This window comes from Cebidichthys violaceus, unplaced genomic scaffold, assembly GCF_023349555.1.
Source record: "Cebidichthys violaceus isolate CVI_PGR_0920_01 unplaced genomic scaffold, fCebVio1.0.p SCAF_110, whole genome shotgun sequence".
In the NCBI taxonomy this organism is placed as follows: domain Eukaryota; kingdom Metazoa; phylum Chordata; class Actinopteri; order Perciformes; family Stichaeidae; genus Cebidichthys; species Cebidichthys violaceus.
The window spans coordinates 116,459-138,504 of record NW_027176275.1 but is presented as its reverse complement, the minus strand read 5'-3'; the positions used below and the strand labels follow the sequence as shown (position 1 = coordinate 138,504).

At 43.9% G+C, this 22,046-nt stretch overlaps 1 protein-coding gene across 1 annotated transcript; it reads left to right on the top strand.

The window, feature by feature from the left end:
* Positions 1–62: 62 nt before the first annotated feature.
* LOC137868417 (chitinase-3-like protein 1) lies at positions 63–8,995 on the top strand. Its single transcript, XM_068705188.1, has 13 exons — positions 63–87; positions 581–607; positions 755–959; positions 1,078–1,134; positions 2,305–2,470; positions 2,597–2,721; positions 2,815–2,938; positions 3,029–3,211; positions 3,350–3,466; positions 3,593–3,725; positions 4,303–4,614; positions 8,431–8,645; positions 8,819–8,995. The coding sequence occupies exons 1-13, from the start codon at positions 63–65 to the stop codon at positions 8,993–8,995; spliced, it is 1,866 nt and encodes a 621-aa protein (XP_068561289.1).
* Positions 8,996–22,046: the final 13,051 nt, after the last annotated feature.

Below are 22,046 nucleotides of genomic sequence, written 5' to 3'. Positions count from 1 at the left end.
TCAGCTACATATTAAAACCCTTTTTCTTTTCTTTTCTTTCTGCTTAATCACATAGAGACAACATGTGCAAGATCACTATAACTGCAGGTAAGGCATGCTGGTCAAGTAAATGTTTTCTTAAAGGGTCAGTTCACCCTCATCACAAAAACACATTTTCTCACTTACCTCCAGTGGTATCTAGCCATGCAGATATAGTTTTTGTTTTGTTTACCTATATTTTCTATCCCTCAGATTACAAGTAAATGGAATTTGGTTCGTGGTGCTTACCAATGAAAGATTGCATTTAGAACATTCACGAACAACTCTTTCCAGAAACAGTGTCCCCATTACTTTGAACAATCTACACAAGACACAGTGTTAATTATCTATTTTTTAAAATGTAAAATACAATTTAATTCATATTCAATGTATTGGGGTGGCTGCAGAAATCTCAGAGAGTAATATCTCTAACTTCGAAAAATAAAACTAAACCCATCTCTACTGCAACAGATCAGCAGTTCTTTTTATTTTTGTAATTTGGGTGGACTGACCTGTTGAGCTTTGTTTTAAGCCCAATTCTAACCATTCTGTCAATTTGAAGGTCTCTGTTTGATCATTGCCAGCTTGGGTAAGTACAAAACATGCATTAATCATTATCAAAAATCTTAGTACCAGATAAATAAGGTCCTTAACTCTACAGCTGTTGGTAAAGAAAGATCTTGATATATTTGATGTCTTCAAAAATGTATTTAAACCTTATTCTTCCATTTCTCAGCTTCTTCCACCAAGCTGGTGTGTTACTATGACAGCGAGGCTGAAAATAGACCGGAGGAAGGAAAGTTCACGGTTTCAGACATCCATCCGAAACAGTGTACCCATGTGATCTATGGCTTTTCTGACATTAGCCACCGACACAAGCTGGTCCCTAGCTGTGCAACTCACATACAACGTTATCAGTCCTTTAATGGACTCAAAATCAGGTCAGTGCAAACCTACAAAATGTGAAAAAAGTGAAGGGGTCTGAATACTGTATGAATGCTCTGTAAAATCATGCAAATTATGTTGATCTTCACTGAACATTTGTTTTTGCTGTCACAGAAATCCACAGCTCAAAACCCTGTTGGCTGTTGGTGGCTGGACCTTTAACACACAAAAGTAAGTTATTACAAGAAGATATAGGCCTTTTCGTGCCAGTGCAAAGACAAGCATAAGCAGGACTTTAACATTTTGGTATTTTCCAGACCATTAAACTTGCTTTTCCCATTCATGCCATATTTTTGTTTTCATAAAAATGACGTACTACAAGTTGTGATGCTGGTATTTGAATACACAATCAGTTAATTTCATTATTCAATGTTGCAAACAGAATATGTAAATTCATTCTTTTTGCAACAATATATTAATGCAAATAAATAATAAAAGATCAAGAGGCAAATATATTTATGCCTGATACCTTTAGTATATTAAGTGAAACCAACAGCAGGTTGCTGTATTCTTGGTATTCGCCAACAACAAATGTTTATGTTTCCTTTACAACATTTAACCTAAATTCCTCTGACAGTGAAGACGCTTGTAGTTACATTGTCAGGGTTACATTGATCCACCACTTATCAATGGGATTGATAATTGTCCCCAAATTGAAACTCTAGTCGATCCTCAACCAGTTCTGCGCGACTGCAGCGCTGGTAGCACAGACAAATGGCACTAGCCTCCCTCCATGCCATTCATCTGCTTATATTCATCGATTTGACCTGGACAGACGCAATCACTCTTTTTAAAAACAATTATTCAGTCGTGTAGAAGAACCGAGTATTGATAAGAGTAGCCCTTAGTTGTACTAAAACCCTAAAGATACCTATCCCTACCTGTAGGCCACCTTAGTTCCCCGACAGGTTTGGAAAGGGAAGGGTTGAGATGAGGGGTATTTAGTTGGTTGCAACCTGCCACAAACCACTAGATGACACTAAAACTTACACAGTGTCCCTTTAATGTTGCAAATTGTCAGGTCTTTGCATTAAATCCAATTTAAACTGATTGAAACCAAATTAATTAATCACTTAAGGCCCATAAAAAAGCTTTTTAACATGCATTTTTATTTACTCTTATTTTTAGTAGAACTGGTTAACTAATACAATAAAACGTTTATGTTAGCTGAGTGAAAAGCATGGTAACCAGACCATTTGCCTAGGGCTGTATATTTGACGTTGAACACATGATTTTGTGCTTAGCGTTTCTCTTTCAGTTTGTGCAATTAAAATACAAGCCTTAAATGCAGTATGCAGAGTGTCTTCTTGAGAGCACTGTTTTTGTTCAAATGTTTACCAGATTCAGTAAAATGGTGTCAACACAACGAAAGAGAGCAAAGTTCATCCATTCTGCTATCAAACTACTGAGAGCAAATGGGTTTGATGGACTTAACCTTGATTGGAGGTACCCCGGAGGACCTGGAAGCCAACCACAGGACAAGCAAAGATTCACACTGTTGTGCAAGGTCAGATCCTGAATTTATCTTCTGAGACAGACAGAAATATCACAAATATGCCATACTGTATACCACATATGGAAATATTACATTTTATATTCCACAAAGACTGAACCATGTTTCTGTGTTGTATAGGAGCTCAATGAGGCCTTTGTGGCTGAAGGAACAGCAACTAACCGTGACAGATTAATCGTCACTGCTAGTGTCTCTGCTGTGAAAGAAATCATCGATGCCAGTTATGAAGTCGCAAAGATTTCCATGTAAAACTGATTTAATGTAATTCTCTACATTATATCCAAATATTAGCTTTTGTCATCTTTTGGTGAGTGTGATCTTCTTCTGCATTTTATCAGGCACCTAGAATTTATTAATGTGTGGACAATGGACTTTCAAGGCCCCTGGGAAAGTGTCACAGGACATCACAGCCCCTTATACAAGGGATCTCAAGACACAGGAGACAAAATCTACTCTAACATTGTGAGTATAGGAATTTGTATTATCACTGCTTAAACACCTTTCTATTTAGAGAGATCTTCTCATCGTAATTGTGTTCCATCCACATTTTAGGACTATGCCATGCGGTACTGGCGCGATAAGGGAGCACCTACACAAAAGCTACTCATGGGGTTTGCTGCATACGGGCGAGCTTTCAATCTCTCCACTGCATCCAGTGGTGTTGGCGCACCAGCCAATGGTCCAGGTGAAGAACGCTGCTTCACTGGGGAAGAAGGATTCTGGGCCTATTATGAGGTAAACATTTGAGATTACGTAGAATTAATTTACATCAAAGGCCTATTTATGAGCTAACCATTTCTACTGTATTTGGTGGGGGGGAAATCTGTTTATGTAACACATTAAATCTAAATGTGACATTTTACTTTTTTTCAGACTTGCCCATATTTTGAAAAAGTAACGATCCAGCTGATTTCTGATCAAAAAGTTCCATATGCCACCATAGAAAATCAGTGGATTGGATTTGACAACAGATACAGCCTTGATATTAAGGTAATGATCTGTTTAATTCAAGTATGTTCGGTTATTTGTTTGAAAATGACTGGTTGTGCACAGATTTGGTGAAATATATATTTTGTCATGACTTCAGGTATAGTGTTTTGTTCCTGGTTCTCTCAGGTCAGTTACCTAAAAACGAACAACTTTGGAGGAGCCTTTGTCTGGTCTTTAGACCTGGATGACTTTGGTGGACAGTTCTGTAAGCAGGGCAACTACCCCTTCATCAGCCACCTGCATGATATCCTGGTTCCAGGTAAACAAAATGCAAAAAGTTTACCAGATACAAAAAGTGCACATCCTATCCAGTGTATGTGATAGAAAGCCTTTTATTATATTTTAATATGCAGAATGAAAATGTGTGATCTTTCAAAGTTAAACTGGGTTAAAGCACAATTAAAACAATATCTGATTTATTCTTTTAGGTTTTCCAGGCCTAAACCAATCAACTCCTACTCCTACATTACCCACTCCCACAACCAAATTTTCTATGACTACAACTACAACCTCCCCAACCACAAAAAGTTCTCCAACTACCACCACCAAAACTGCCAAAACGACCTCCACATCAGCTCCCACTGCCACCACTCCAACAACTTCTACTACCAAAACCACAAACACTCTAAGAAACAAATGCACTAATGTTGGAGCCAACACAACCACTGCGCCAGATACAAGAAACACCTGTAAAGGAAAGAACGATGGGCTCTACACCAACCCTGCTGACCCAAGAACTTTTTACAATTGTACTAATCAGATTGCCAGCATCCAAATGTGCCCCAGAAATTGGGTTTTCAAACATCACTGCAAGTGTTGTGCATATCCCACAACAGCTCCAACTACCAGCATCAGAAAAACAACCACTGCCACCTCCGCTGCTAAAACCACAACCTCTCAGACTACCACCACCAAAACTGCCACAACGACCTCAACAACAACTCCCACTGCCACCACTCCAACAACCACAGCTTCTTTGACTACAACCACACCTCCCCCAACTAAAACTACAACTTCAATAACAACTCCCACAACCAATCCAAAACTCACTACCACAACCAAAAAATGTATTGACGACTTCTGTATTGGAAAGAGCGATGGGATATTCCCCAACCCTAATAACCAACATTCTTATTACAACTGCACAGGTCAGATGGGCACCATTGAATACTGCCCATCACATTTGGTCTTCAAACAACACTGCAAATGCTGTGATTATCCCACAAAAACACCAATTACCACCATCAAAACACCCGCTACCACCACAGCTCCAACAACCAAAACTTCTCAGACTACATCACCCACTCCCAAAACCACAATTTATTTGACTACAACCACAACCTCCCCAACCACAAATAGTTCTCCAACTACCACCACCAAAACTGCCACAACGGCCTCAACATCAACTGCCACCACTCCAACAACTTCTACTACCAAAAGCACAAACACTCTAAGAAAGAAATGTCCTAATCCAATAGCCACCACAACCACTGCACCAGATACTGGAAACACCAATCCCACAACAGCTCCAACTACCACCATGAGAAAAACACCCACTGCCACCACCGCTGCTACAACAACAACCTCTCAGACTACATCACCCACTCCCACAACCACAATTTATTTGACGACAACCACAACATCCCCAACCACAAATAGTTCTCCAACTACCACCACCAAAACTGCCACAATGACCTCAACAACAACTCCCACTGCCACCACTCCAACAACCACAGCTTCTTTGACTACAACCACACCTCCCACAACTAAAACAACAACTTCAATAACAACTCCCACAACCAATCCAAAACTCACTACCACAACCAAAAAAATGATTGACGACTTCTGTTTTGGAAAGAGCGATGGGATATTCCCCAACCCTAATAACCAACATTCTTACTACAACTGCACAGGCCAGATAGGCACCATTGAATACTGCCCATCACATTTGGTCTTCAAACAACACTGCAAATGCTGTACATATCCCACAAAAACACCAATTACCACCATCAAAACACCCGCTACCACCACAGCTCCAACAACCAAAACTTCTCAGACTACATCACCCACTCCCAAAACCACAATTTATTTGACTACAACCACAACCTCCCCAACCACAAATAGTTCTCCAACTACCACCACCAAAACTGCCACAACGACCTCAACATCAACTGCCACCACTCCAACAACTTCTACGACCAAAACCACAAACACTCTAAGAAAGAAATGTCCTAATCTAATAGCCACCACAACCACTGCACCAGATACTGGAAACACCAATCCCACAACAGCTCCAACTACCACCATGAGAAAAACACCCACTGCCACCACCGCTGCTACAACAACAACCTCTCAGACTACATCACCCACTCCCACAGCCACAATTTATTTGACGACAACCACAACCTCCCCAACCACAAATAGTTCTCCAACTACCACCAGCAAAACTGCCACAACGACCTCAACAACAACTTCCATTGCCACCACTCCAACAACCACAGCTTCTTTGACTACAACCACACCTCCCACAACTAAAACAACAACTTCAATAACAACTCCCACAACCAATCCAAAACTCACTACCACAACCAAAAAAATTATTGACGACTTCTGTTTTGGAAAGAGCGATGGGATATTCCCCAACCCTAATAACCAACATTCTTACTACAACTGCACAGGCCAGATAGGCACCATTGAATACTGCCCATCACATTTGGTCTTCAAACAACACTGCAAATGCTGTACATATCCCACAAAAACACCAATTACCACCATCAAAACACCCGCTACCACCACAGCTCCAACAACCAAAACTTCTCAGACTACATCACCCACTCCCAAAACCACAATTTATTTGACTACAACCACAACCTCCCCAACCACAAATAGTTCTCCAACTACCACCACCAAAACTGCCACAACGACCTCAACATCAACTGCCACCACTCCAACAACTTCTACGACCAAAACCACAAACACTCTAAGAAAGAAATGTCCTAATCTAATAGCCACCACAACCACTGCACCAGATACTGGAAACACCAATCCCACAACAGCTCCAACTACCACCATGAGAAAAACACCCACTGCCACCACCGCTGCTACAACAACAACCTCTCAGACTACATCACCCACTCCCACAGCCACAATTTATTTGACGACAACCACAACCTCCCCAACCACAAATAGTTCTCCAACTACCACCAGCAAAACTGCCACAACGACCTCAACAACAACTTCCATTGCCACCACTCCAACAACCACAGCTTCTTTGACTACAACCACACCTCCCCCAACTAAAACTACAACTTCAATAACAACTCCCACAACCAATCCAAAAGTCACTACCACAACCAAAAAAATTATTGACGACTTCTGTATTGGAAAGAGCGATGGGATATTCCCCAACACTAATAACCAACATTCTTACTACAACTGCACAGGCCAGATAGGCACCATTGAATACTGCCCATCAAATTGGGTCTTCAAACAACACTGCAAATGCTGTACATATCCCACAAAAGTTCCAACTACCACCATCAAAACACCCGCTACCACCACGGCTGCTACAACCACAACCTCTCAGACTACTTCACCCACTCCCACAACCACAATTTATTTGACTACAACCACAACCTCCCCAACCACAAATAGTTCTCCAACTACCACCATCAAAACTGCCACAACGACCTCAACATCAATTGCCACCACTCCAACAACTTCTACTACCAAAACCACAAACACTCTAAGAAAGAAATGTCCTAATCTGATAGCCACCACACCCACTGCACCAGATAATGGAAACACCAATCCCACAACAGCTCCAACTACCACCATGAGAAAAACACCCACTGCCACCACCGCTGCTCCAACAACAACCTCTCAGACTACATCACCCACTCCCACAACCACAATTTATTTGACGACAACCACAACCTCCCCAACCACAAATAGTTCTCCAACAACCACCACCAAAACTGCCACAACGACCTCAACAACAACTCCCACTGCCACCACTCCAACAACCACAGCTTCTTTGACTACAACCACACCTCCCCCAACTAAAACTCCAACTTCAAAAACAACTCCAACAACCAATCCAAATCTCACTACCACACGTAAAATAAATGACTACGTTCACTTCTGTTATGGAAAGAGCGATGGGATATACCCCAACCCTAACAACCAACATTCTTACTACAACTGCACAGGCCAGATAGGCACCATTGAATACTGCCCATCAAATTGGGTCTTCAATAACCACTGCAAATGCTGTGCATATTCCCATACACTTCCAACTACCACCATCACAACACCCGCTACCACCACAGCTCCCACAACCCAAATGTCTCAGACTACATCACCCACTCCCAAAACCACAATTTCTTTGACTACAACCACAACCTCCCCAACCAAAAATAGTTCTCCAACTACCACCACCAAAACTGCCACAACGACCTCAACAACAACTCCCGCTGCCACCACTCCAACAACCACAGCTTCTTTGAGCAGAACCACACCTCCCTCAACCACAACTACAACTTCCACAACAACTCCCACAACAACTCCAAAACTCACTACCACAACTAAAATAACAATTGACGACTTCTGTATTGGAAAGAGCGATGGGATATACCCCAACCCTAATAACCAATATTCTTACTACAACTGCACAGGCCAGACAGGCACCATTGAATACTGCCCATCAAATTGGATCTTCAATAACCAATGCAAATGCTGTGCATATTCCCATACACTTCCAACTACCACCATCACAACACCCGCTACCACCACAGCTCCCACAACCAAAATGTCTCCGACTACATCACCCACTCCCAAAACCACAATTTCTTTGACTACAACCACAACCTCCCCAACCACAAATAGTTCTCCAACTACCACCACCAAAACTGCCACAACGACCTCAACAACAACTCCCACTGCCACCACTCCAACAACCACAGCTTCTTTGAGCAGAACCACACCTCCCTCAACCACAACTACAACTTCCACAACAACTCCCACAACAACTCCAAAACTCACTACCACAACTCAAATAATGATTGACGACTTCTGTATTGGAAAGAGCGATGGGATATACCCCAACCCTAATAACCAACATTCTTACTACAACTGCACAGGCCAGATAGGCACCATTGAATACTGCCCATCAAATTGGGTCTTCAATAACCACTGCAAATGCTGTGCATATTCCCATACACTTCCAACTACCACCATCACAACACCTGCTACCACCACAGCTTCCACAACCAAAATGTCTCCGACTACATCATCCACTCCCAAAACCACAATTTCTTTGACTACAACCACAACCTCCCCAACAACAAATAGTTCTCCAACTACCACCACCAAAACTGCCACAACGACCTCAACAACTCCCACTGCCACCACTCCAACAACCACAGCTTCTTTGAGTACAACCACACCTCCCTCAACAACAACTACAACTTCCACAACAACTCCCACAACCACTCCAAAACTCACTACCACAACTCAAATAATGATTGACGACTTCTGTATTGGAAAGAGCGATGGGATATACCCCAACCCTAATAACCAATATTCTTACTACAACTGCACAGGCCAGATAGGCACCATTGAATACTGCCCATCAAATTGGGTCTTCAATAACCACTGCAAATGCTGTGCATATTCCCATACACTTCCAACTACCACCATCACAACACCCGCTACCACCACAGCTCCCACAACCAAAATGTCTCCGACTACATCACCCACTCCCAAAACCACAATTTCTTTGACTACAACCACAACCTCCCCAACCACAAATAGTTCTCCAACTACCACCACCAAAACTGTCACAACGACCTCAACAACTCCCACTGCCACCACTCCAACAACCACAGCTTCTTTGAGTACAACCACACCTCCCTCAACCACAACTACAACTTCCACAACAACTCCCACAACCACTCCAAAACTCACTACCACAACTCAAATAATGATTGACGACTTCTGTATTGGAAAGAGCGATGGGATATACCCCAACCCTAATAACCAACATTCTTACTACAACTGCACAGGCCAGATAGGCATCATTGAATACTGCCCATCAAATTGGGTCTTCAATAACCACTGCAAATGCTGTGCATATTCCCACACACTTCCAACTACCACCATCACAACACCCGCTACCACCACAGCTTCCACAACCAAAATGTCTCCGACTACATCACCCACTCCCAAAACCACAATTTCTTTGACTACAACCACAACCTCCCCAACAACAAATAGTTCTCCAACTACCACCACCAAAACTGTCACAACGACCTCAACAACTCCCACTGCCACCACTCCAACAACCACAGCTTCTTTGAGTACAACCACACCTCCCTCAACCACAACTACAACTTCCACAACAACTCCCACAACCACTCCAAAACTCACTACCACAACTCAAATAATGATTGACCACTTCTGTATTGGAAAGAGCGATGGGATATACCCCAACCCTAATAACCAACATTCTTACTACAACTGCACAGGCCAGATAGGCACCATTGAATACTGCCCATCAAATTGGGTCTTCAATAACCACTGCAAATGCTGTGCATATTCCCATACACTTCCAACTACCACCATCACAACACCCGCTACCACCACAGCTCCCACAACCACAACCTCTCAGGCTACATCACCCACTCCCACAAACACAATTTATTTGACTACAACCTCCCCAACCACAAATAGTTCTCCAACTACCACCACCAAAACTGCCACAACGACCTCAACAACAACTCCCACTGCCACCACTCCAACAACCACAGCTTCTTTGACTACAACCACACCTCCCCCAACCACAACTTCCATAACAACTCCCACAACCACTCCAAAACTCACTACTACAACTGAAAGAAATCGTGGAAACTTCTGTAATGGAAAGAGCCGTGGGCTTTTCCCCATCCCTGGAAACCGAAATTCTTTCTATAACTGCACAGGTGAGAACGGCACCATTGAACACTGCCCATTAAATTTTGTCTTCAAAAAACAATGCGACTGCTGTCAACAGGACAGTAAGGTCAAGGGGACCACCCAGGCAGCTGTGCCAACACGCACTACCCCATCTGAAATAACTCGTAGAAACTTCTGTCATGGAAAGGGCCGTGGGCTTTTCGTCAACCCTGCAAACCAAAATTCTTTTTACAACTGCAGAGGTCAGAAAGGCACCATCGAACACTGTCCATTAAATTTGGTCTTCAAACAATACTGCGAATGCTGTGAACATCCTACAACAGGTCCAACTACCACCACCAAAACTGCCACAACAACCTCTACAACAACTCCCACTGCCACCACTTCAACAACCACAGCTTCTTTGAGTACAACCACACCTCCCCCAACTAAAACTACAACTTCCATGACAACTCCCACAACCAATCCAAAACTCACTACCACACCTAAAATATTTATTGACGACTTCTGTATTGGAAAGAGCGATGGGATATTCCCCAACCATAATAACCAACATTCTTATTACAACTGCACAGGTCAGATGGGCACCATGCAATTTTGCCCATCACATTTGGTCTTCAAACAACACTGCAAATGCTGTACATATCCCACAAAAGTTCCAACTACCACCACCACAACACCCGCTACCACCACGCCTGCTACAACCACAACCTCTCAGACTACATCACCCACTCCCACAAACACAATTTATTTGACTACAACCTCCCCAACCACAAATAGTTCTCCAACTACCACCACCAAAACTGCCACAACGACCTCAACAACAACTCCCACTGCCACCACTCCAACAACCACAGCTTCTTTGACTACAACCACACCTCCCCCAACCACAACTTCCATAACAACTCCCACAACCACTCCAAAACTCACTACTACAACTGAAAGAAATCGTGGAAACTTCTGTAATGGAAAGAGCCGTGGGCTTTTCCCCATCCCTGGAAACCGAAATTCTTTCTATAACTGCACAGGTGAGAACGGCACCATTGAACACTGCCCATTAAATTTTGTCTTCAAAAAACAATGCGACTGCTGTCAACAGGACAGTAAGGTCAAGGGGACCACCCAGGCAGCTGTGCCAACACGCACTACCCCATCTGAAATAACTCGTAGAAACTTCTGTCATGGAAAGGGCCGTGGGCTTTTCGTCAACCCTGCAAACCAAAATTCTTTTTACAACTGCAGAGGTCAGAAAGGCACCATCGAACACTGTCCATTAAATTTGGTCTTCAAACAATACTGCGAATGCTGTGAACATCCTACAACAGGTCCAACTACCACCACCAAAACTGCCACAACAACCTCTACAACAACTCCCACTGCCACCACTTCAACAACCACAGCTTCTTTGAGTACAACCACACCTCCCCCAACTAAAACTACAACTTCCATGACAACTCCCACAACCAATCCAAAACTCACTACCACACCTAAAATATTTATTGACGACTTCTGTATTGGAAAGAGCGATGGGATATTCCCCAACCATAATAACCAACATTCTTATTACAACTGCACAGGTCAGATGGGCACCATGCAATTTTGCCCATCACATTTGGTCTTCAAACAACACTGCAAATGCTGTACATATCCCACAAAAGTTCCAACTACCACCACCACAACACCCGCTACCACCACGCCTGCTACAACCACAACCTCTCAGACTACATCACCCACTCCCACAAACACAATTTATTTGACTACAACCTCCCCAACCACAAATAGTTCTCCAACTACCACCACCAAAACTGCCACAACGACCTCAACAACAACTCCCACTGCCACCACTCCAACAACCACAGCTTCTTTGACTACAACCACACCTCCCCCAACCACAACTTCCATAACAACTCCCATAACCACTCCAAAACTCACTACTACAACTGAAAGAAATCGTGGAAACTTCTGTAATGGAAAGAGCCGTGGGCTTTTCCCCATCCCTGGAAACCGAAATTCTTTCTATAACTGCACAGGTGAGAACGGCACCATTGAACACTGCCCATTAAATTTTGTCTTCAAAAAACAATGCGACTGCTGTCAACAGGACGGTAAGGTCAAGGGGACCACCCAGGCAGCTGTCCCAACACGCACTACCCCATCTGAAATAACTCGTAGAAACTTCTGTCATGGAAAGGGCCGTGGGCTTTTCGTCAACCCTGCAAACCAAAATTCTTTTTACAACTGCAGAGGTCAGAAAGGCACCATCGAACACTGTCCATTAAATTTGGTCTTCAAACAATACTGCGAATGCTGTGAACATCCTACAACAGGTCCAACTACCACCACCAAAACTGCCACAACAACCTCTACAACAACTCCCACTGCCACCACTTCAACAACCACAGCTTCTTTGAGTACAACCACACCTCCCCCAACTAAAACTACAACTTCCATGACAACTCCCACAACCAATCCAAAACTCACTACCACACCTAAAATATTTATTGACGACTTCTGTATTGGAAAGAGCGATGGGATATTCCCCAACCATAATAACCAACATTCTTATTACAACTGCACAGGTCAGATGGGCACCATGCAATTTTGCCCATCACATTTGGTCTTCAAACAACACTGCAAATGCTGTACATATCCCACAAAAGTTCCAACTACCACCACCACAACACCCGCTACCACCACGCCTGCTACAACCACAACCTCTCAAACTACATCACCCACTCCCACAAACACAATTTATTTGACTACAACCTCCCCAACCACAAATAGTTCTCCAACTACCACCACCAAAACTGCCACAACGACCTCAACAACAACTCCCACTGCCACCACTCCAACAACCACAGCTTCTTTGACTACAACCACACCTCCCCCAACCACAACTTCCATAACAACTCCCACAACCACTCCAAAACTCACTACTACAACTGAAAGAAATCGTGGAAACTTCTGTAATGGAAAGAGCCGTGGGCTTTTCCCCATCCCTGGAAACCGAAATTCTTTCTATAACTGCACAGGTGAGAACGGCACCATTGAACACTGCCCATTAAATTTTGTCTTCAAAAAACAATGCGACTGCTGTCAACAGGACAGTAAGGTCAAGGGGACCACCCAGGCAGCTGTGCCAACACGCACTACCCCATCTGAAATAACTCGTAGAAACTTCTGTCATGGAAAGGGCCGTGGGCTTTTCGTCAACCCTGCAAACCAAAATTCTTTTTACAACTGCAGAGGTCAGAAAGGCACCATCGAACACTGTCCATTAAATTTGGTCTTCAAACAATACTGCGAATGCTGTGAACATCCTACAACAGGTCCAACTACCACCACCAAAACTGCCACAACAACCTCTACAACAACTCCCACTGCCACCACTTCAACAACCACAGCTTCTTTGAGTACAACCACACCTCCCCCAACTAAAACTACAACTTCCATGACAACTCCCACAACCAATCCAAAACTCACTACCACACCTAAAATATTTATTGACGACTTCTGTATTGGAAAGAGCGATGGGATATTCCCCAACCATAATAACCAACATTCTTATTACAACTGCACAGGTCAGATGGGCACCATGCAATTTTGCCCATCACATTTGGTCTTCAAACAACACTGCAAATGCTGTACATATCCCACAAAAGTTCCAACTACCACCACCACAACACCCGCTACCACCACGCCTGCTACAACCACAACCTCTCAGACTACATCACCCACTCCCACAAACACAATTTATTTGACTACAACCTCCCCAACCACAAATAGTTCTCCAACTACCACCACCAAAACTGCCACAACGACCTCAACAACAACTCCCACTGCCACCACTCCAACAACCACAGCTTCTTTGACTACAACCACACCTCCCCCAACCACAACTTCCATAACAACTCCCACAACCACTCCAAAACTCACTACTACAACTGAAAGAAATCGTGGAAACTTCTGTAATGGAAAGAGCCGTGGGCTTTTCCCCATCCCTGGAAACCGAAATTCTTTCTATAACTGCACAGGTGAGAACGGCACCATTGAACACTGCCCATTAAATTTTGTCTTCAAAAAACAATGCGACTGCTGTCAACAGGACGGTAAGGTCAAGGGGACCACCCAGGCAGCTGTCCCAACACGCACTACCCCATCTGAAATAACTCGTAGAAACTTCTGTCATGGAAAGGGCCGTGGGCTTTTCGTCAACCCTGCAAACCAAAATTCTTTTTACAACTGCAGAGGTCAGAAAGGCACCATCGAACACTGTCCATTAAATTTGGTCTTCAAACAATACTGCGAATGCTGTGAACATCCTACAACAGGTCCAACTACCACCACCAAAACTGCCACAACAACCTCTACAACAACTCCCACTGCCACCACTTCAACAACCACAGCTTCTTTGAGTACAACCACACCTCCCCCAACTAAAACTACAACTTCCATGACAACTCCCACAACCAATCCAAAACTCACTACCACACCTAAAATATTTATTGACGACTTCTGTATTGGAAAGAGCGATGGGATATTCCCCAACCATAATAACCAACATTCTTATTACAACTGCACAGGTCAGATGGGCACCATGCAATTTTGCCCATCACATTTGGTCTTCAAACAACACTGCAAATGCTGTACATATCCCACAAAAGTTCCAACTACCACCACCACAACACCCGCTACCACCACGCCTGCTACAACCACAACCTCTCAGACTACATCACCCACTCCCACAAACACAATTTATTTGACTACAACCTCCCCAACCACAAATAGTTCTCCAACTACCACCACCAAAACTGCCACAACGACCTCAACAACAACTCCCACTGCCACCACTCCAACAACCACAGCTTCTTTGACTACAACCACACCTCCCCCAACCACAACTTCCATAACAACTCCCATAACCACTCCAAAACTCACTACTACAACTGAAAGAAATCGTGGAAACTTCTGTAATGGAAAGAGCCGTGGGCTTTTCCCCATCCCTGGAAACCGAAATTCTTTCTATAACTGCACAGGTGAGAACGGCACCATTGAACACTGCCCATTAAATTTTGTCTTCAAAAAACAATGCGACTGCTGTCAACAGGACGGTAAGGTCAAGGGGACCACCCAGGCAGCTGTCCCAACACGCACTACCCCATCTGAAATAACTCGTAGAAACTTCTGTCATGGAAAGGGCCGTGGGCTTTTCGTCAACCCTGCAAACCAAAATTCTTTTTACAACTGCAGAGGTCAGAAAGGCACCATCGAACACTGTCCATTAAATTTGGTCTTCAAACAATACTGCGAATGCTGTGAACATCCTACAACAGGTCCAACTACCACCACCAAAACTGCCACAACAACCTCTACAACAACTCCCACTGCCACCACTTCAACAACCACAGCTTCTTTGAGTACAACCACACCTCCCCCAACTAAAACTACAACTTCCATGACAACTCCCACAACCAATCCAAAACTCACTACCACACCTAAAATATTTATTGACGACTTCTGTATTGGAAAGAGCGATGGGATATTCCCCAACCATAATAACCAACATTCTTATTACAACTGCACAGGTCAGATGGGCACCATGCAATTTTGCCCATCACATTTGGTCTTCAAACAACACTGCAAATGCTGTACATATCCCACAAAAGTTCCAACTACCACCACCACAACACCCGCTACCACCACGCCTGCTACAACCACAACCTCTCAGACTACATCACCCACTCCCACAAACACAATTTATTTGACTACAACCTCCCCAACCACAAATAGTTCTCCAACTACCACCACCAAAACTGCCACAACGACCTCAACAACAACTCCCACTGCCACCACTCCAACAACCACAGCTTCTTTGACTACAACCACACCTCCCCCAACCACAACTTCCATAACAACTCCCACAACCACTCCAAAACTCACTACTACAACTGAAAGAAATCGTGGAAACTTCTGTAATGGAAAGAGCCGTGGGCTTTTCCCCATCCCTGGAAACCGAAATTCTTTCTATAACTGCACAGGTGAGAACGGCACCATTGAACACTGCCCATTAAATTTTGTCTTCAAAAAACAATGCGACTGCTGTCAACAGGACGGTAAGGTCAAGGGGACCACCCAGGCAGCTGTCCCAACACGCACTACCTCAACTGAAATAACTCGTGGAAACTTCTGTCATGGAAAGGGCCGTGGGCTTTTCGTCAACCCTGCAAATCAAAATTCTTTTTACAACTGCAGAGGTCAGAAAGGCACCATCGAACACTGTCCATTAAATTTGGTCTTCAAACAATACTGCGAATGCTGTGAACATCCTACAACAGGTCCAACTACCACCACCAAAACTGCCACAACAACCTCTACAACAACTCCCACTGCCACCACTTCAACAACCACAGCTTCTTTGAGTACAACCACACCTCCCCCAACTAAAACTACAACTTCCACAACAACTCCCACAACCACTCCAAAACTCACTACCACAACTGAAAGAAATCGTGGAAACTTCTGTAATGGAAAGAGCCGTGGGCTTTTCCCCATCCCTGGAAACCGAAATTCTTTTTATAACTGCACAGGTCAGAAAGGCACCATTGAACACTGCCCAACAAATTTCGTCTTCAAAAAACAATGCAACTGCTGTCAACAGGACAGTAAGGTCAAGGGGACCACCCAGTCAGCTGTCCCAACACGCAATACCAAATCTGAAAAAAATCGTGGAAACTTCTGTAATGGAAAGAGCCGTGGGTTTTTCCCCAACCCTGCTAACCGACGATCTTTTTACAACTGCACAGGTCAGACAGGCACCATAGAATACTGCCCATCAAATTTGGTCTTCAAACCACACTGCAAATGCTGTGAACATCCCACAATAGCTCCAACTACCACCACCAAAACTGACACAACAACCTCTACAACAACTCCCACTGCCACCACTTCAACAACCACAGCTTATTTGACTACAAATACACCTCCCCCAACCACAACTACAACTTCCACAACAACTCCCACAACCACTCCAAAACTCACTACCACATCTGAAAAAAATCGTGGAAACTTTTGTCATGGAAAGAGCCGTGGGCTTTTCCCCAACCCCGCTAACCGACGATCTTTTTACAACTGCACAGGTCGGATAGGAACCATCGAAAACTGCCCATCAAATTTGGTTTTCAAAAAACAATGTAACTGCTGTCAACGGGACAGTAAGGCTCAGGGAACCACCCAGTCAGCTGTCCCAACACTTACTACCACAACTGAAAAAAATCGTGGAAACTTCTGCCATGGAAAGAGCCGTGGGCTTTTCCCCAACCCTGCTAACCGACGATCTTTTTACAACTGCACAGGTCGGATAGGAACCATCGAAAATTGCCCATCAAATTTGGTATTCAAAAAACAATGCAACTGCTGTCAACGGGACAGTAAGGCCAAGGGAACCACCCAGTCAGCTGTCCCAACACTCACTACCACAGCTGAAAGAAATCGTGGAAACTTCTGCCATGGAAAGAGCCGTGGGCTTTTCCCCAACCCTGCTAACCGACGATCTTTTTACAACTGCACAGGTCGGATAGGAACCATCGAAAATTGCCCATCAAATTTGGTATTCAAAAAACAATGCAACTGCTGTCAACGGGACAGTAAGGCCAAGGGAACCACCCAGTCAGCTGTCCCAACACTCACTACCACAACTGAAAAAAATCGTGGAAACTTCTGCCATGGAAAGAGCCGTGGGCTTTTCCCCAACCCCGCTAACCGACGATCTTTTTACAACTGCACAGGTCGGATAGGAACCATCGAAAACTGCCCATCAAATTTGGTTTTCAAAAAACAATGTAACTGCTGTCAACGGGACAGTAAGGCTCAGGGAACCACCCAGTCAGCTGTCCCAACACTTACTACCACAACTGAAAAAAATCGTGGAAACTTCTGCCATGGAAAGAGCCGTGGGCTTTTCCCCAACCCTGCTAACCGACGATCTTTTTACAACTGCACAGGTCGGATAGGAACCATCGAAAACTGCCCATCAAATTTGGTATTCAAAAAACAATGCAACTGCTGTCAACGGGACAGTAAGGCCAAGGGAACCACCCAGTCAGCTGTCCCAACACTCACTACCACAGCTGAAAGAAATCGTGGAAACTTCTGCCATGGAAAGAGCCGTGGGCTTTTCCCCAACCCTGCTAACCGACGATCTTTTTACAACTGCACAGGTCGGATAGGAACCATCGAAAATTGCCCATCAAATTTGGTATTCAAAAAACAATGCAACTGCTGTCAACGGGACAGTAAGGCCAAGGGAACCACCCAGTCAGCTGTCCCAACACTTACTACCACAGCTGAAAGAAATCGTGGAAACTTCTGCCATGGAAAGAGCCGTGGGCTTTTCCCTAACCCTGCTAACCGACGATCTTTTTACAACTGCACAGGTCGGATAGGAACCATCGAAAATTGCCCATCAAATTTGGTATTCAAAAAACAATGCAACTGCTGTCAACGGGACAGTAAGGCCAAGGGAACCACCCAGTCAGCTGTCCCAACACTCACTACCACAACTGAAAAAAATCGTGGAAACTTTTGTCATGGAAAGAGCCGTGGACTTTTCCCCAACCCTGCTAACCGACGATCTTTTTACAACTGCACAGGTCGGATAGGAACCATCGAAAACTGCCCATCAAATTTGGTCTTCAAAAAACAATGCGAGTGCTGTCAACAGGACAGTAAGGCCAAGGGGCCCGCCCAGTCAGCTGTCCCAACACACAATACCAAATCTGAAAGAAATTGTAGAGAATTCTGTAAAGGAAAGAGCCATGGACTTTACCCCAACCCTGCTAACCGACATTCCTTTTATAAATGCACAGGTCAGATCGGCACCATCGAATATTGCCCATCAAATTTGGTCTTCAAAATACAATGCAAGTGCTGTCAACAGGACAGTCAGGCCAAGGGGACCACCATGTCAACTATGGCCCATTGGGAAAGAATTAAGATGCTCCACCACAAAGGAAAGAGGGGGAGATACAGTACCGGAAAACAAGCGAAAACACAACACAAGCAAAAACATCACTAAATTTGAATGACCCGGCGTTATGGCCTGATATAATCACTGATTCTTAGATAGACTATATTTGATTTAAATAATTTGTGAAAAAGGTAATATCTTTTGATGAGTGAAAAATATACATGCATTGTGTAGATCGTGTCCTGACATGCCTAACTAATGTATATGTAATTGTTGGTGTATCTAACCGCATTGTATGGGTGTAGTCTTGTCTGTTCATATTTAGCTATTTGTCTTACATTGACACAGATGTTACATATTGCATATATTTATGTACTGCATGTTCAAATGTAAATAAATACTACCCAATTAATAAGTCTGCAATAATGTAATAATTTGTGCACATTTATTTTGTTTTTGTTTTATGTTTGGTTTTTGTTTGTTCATTCTTTGTCCATCAAACAAGCTGACATGAAAAACCTTCCAAATGAAGGTATGGAAGTCAGGAGCCACCTATTGCATTGCAAGATGAACCACTCTGCATTGGAAATAAACAAAAAAGAAAACAACTTTGACAACAACTTTGTTTTTAGTCATTTGTGAAGAGATGTGCACTTGCTGTGAGACTTTATAAAATATTCTTATTGAGGGTTTATGTCTATTATGGTTTATTTCTAGACTTAAATTAAGGGCACATTAGGAGTTAGAATAACAAGGATGTGAGACTGTCTAAGCGATAACTATTTTTATATCAACACTGAATGAAATGTCTCCCTGTAATGTGAAGAAGCTGCTAATATCATCGTTTTTAGAGAATCAAAGCCCTGTACTTACTGAAGTAAATGTGAAAATGATTAACCACTTGACCTCTTCATTCTTTGATGTGAAGATTCATTTGGGTTCAGTATTCCACAGAGATCTCTATCCAATTTAGCAATATAGGGCTGCACGGTGGTGGGCCTAGATAGCCCTTCTGTGTAGAGTTTGCAAGTTTTCCTTGTGTCAGTGTGGGTTTTCTCTGGGTTCTTAGGCTTCCTCTCACAGTCCATATGTGTGAATATGAGCATTAAGTGGTTGTCTGTCTCTATGTGTCAGCTCTTTAATAGCCTGGCAACCTGTCCAAGGTGCTCTATTAGCTACCCAATGTTAGCTGGATCCAGTGGTGAGGTTGCAGGTTGCAACACACTAAATAAGCCTCTGCTCACCCTTTGCTTTCCAAGTGTGTAAGAGAACAGTGGTCTTCAGGTAGGGATACTGGGCTGCCCATGACAGGCGCTCGGGGGAAAAAACATTAAATCAGTTATGGTTTCTTTGATCGCTCTAATGTTACTTGGATAACTGTGGCAATTCTAGAGCTAATACATGCCAACGAGCGCTGACCTTCGGGGATGCATGCATTTATCAGACCCAAAACCCATCTTGGGGTGATCGCTGGCCCTCGTGGTGGCGACGTCTCATTCGAATGTCTGCCCTATCCTATCAACTTTCGATGGTACTTTCTCTGCCTACCATGGTGACCACGGGTAACGGGGAATCAGGGTTCGATTCCGGAGAGGGAAGGAAGGCAGCAGGCGCGCAAATTACCCACTCCCAACTCGGGGAGGTAGTGACGAAAAATAACAATACATGACTCTTTCGAGGCCCTGTAATTGGAATGAGTACACTTTAAATCCTTTAACGAGGATCAATTGGAGGGCAAGTCTGGTGCCAGCAGCCGAGGTAATTCCAGCTCCAAAAGCGTATCTTAAAGTTGCTGCAGTTAAAAAGCTCGTAGTTGGATCTCGGGATCGAGCTGACGATCCGCCGCGAGGCGAGCTACCGTCTGTCCCAGCCCCTGCCTCTCGGTGCCCCCTCGATGCTCTTAACTGAGTGTCCCGCGGGGTCCGAAGCGTTTACTTTGAAAAAATTAGAGCGTTCAAAGCAGGCCCGGTCGCCTGAACACCGCAGCTAGGAATACTGGAATAGGACTCCAGTTCTATTTTGTGGGTTTTCTCTCTGAACTGGGGCCATGATTAAGAGGGACAGCCGGGGGCATTCGTATTAAGAAGTGCTCCATTTATTTATTTTTTTAGAACGTTCGGTTCTTCATGCACACGCAACATCAATCAAGGCGAACATCAAAAACATTCTATGGCAACTGGACCGGGTCATATAGGCTACGATGTTTTTGACAAGTTCATTAAATTATCATTATTATTAGAGGAAATTATGGGGGCATTTTTTGTCCCTCTCCTAGTGATATCAGGGGCAAAATTATATTTCTTAGGGGCACTTTTGCCCTTTGCCCTCATGTATTTCCGATGCTGGGTGTTGTCAACTACAGATGTTGCTGTTATTTGGCACGATTGCTGTCTCTGTGTTAGAGAGGAAGGGGGGACATTTATTTTCAGAGCAACGGGACTGCCCCAACTGCAGTGCCAATCAACTACCAGGTAGCACATGTGATCAGCCCAGATGGCGCTCTGTTGTCCTACCGCAGCCACGCATTCGCATAACCCTCATTCAAAGCAGCAAGGCTGAACCCTCAAGAGGAGAGGAGGAGAGAGATAGGGCTAGAATAGCCTTCATCCAACACTGCCAAACAAAAGTCTGAAGCCAATACTGCAATTGTTGTGACTATCC

Coding starts and splice junctions, on each gene's coding strand:
- LOC137868417 (XM_068705188.1), top strand. CDS start 63: ATGTGCAAGATCACTATAACTGCAG. Junction 4,615..8,430: donor TTCTTATTACAACTGCACAG/GTCAGATGGGCA, acceptor CAACAACCACAG/CTTCTTTGAGCAGAACCACA. Junction 8,646..8,818: donor AATACTGCCCATCAAATTGG/GTCTTCAATAAC, acceptor AACAACAAATAG/TTCTCCAACTACCACCACCA.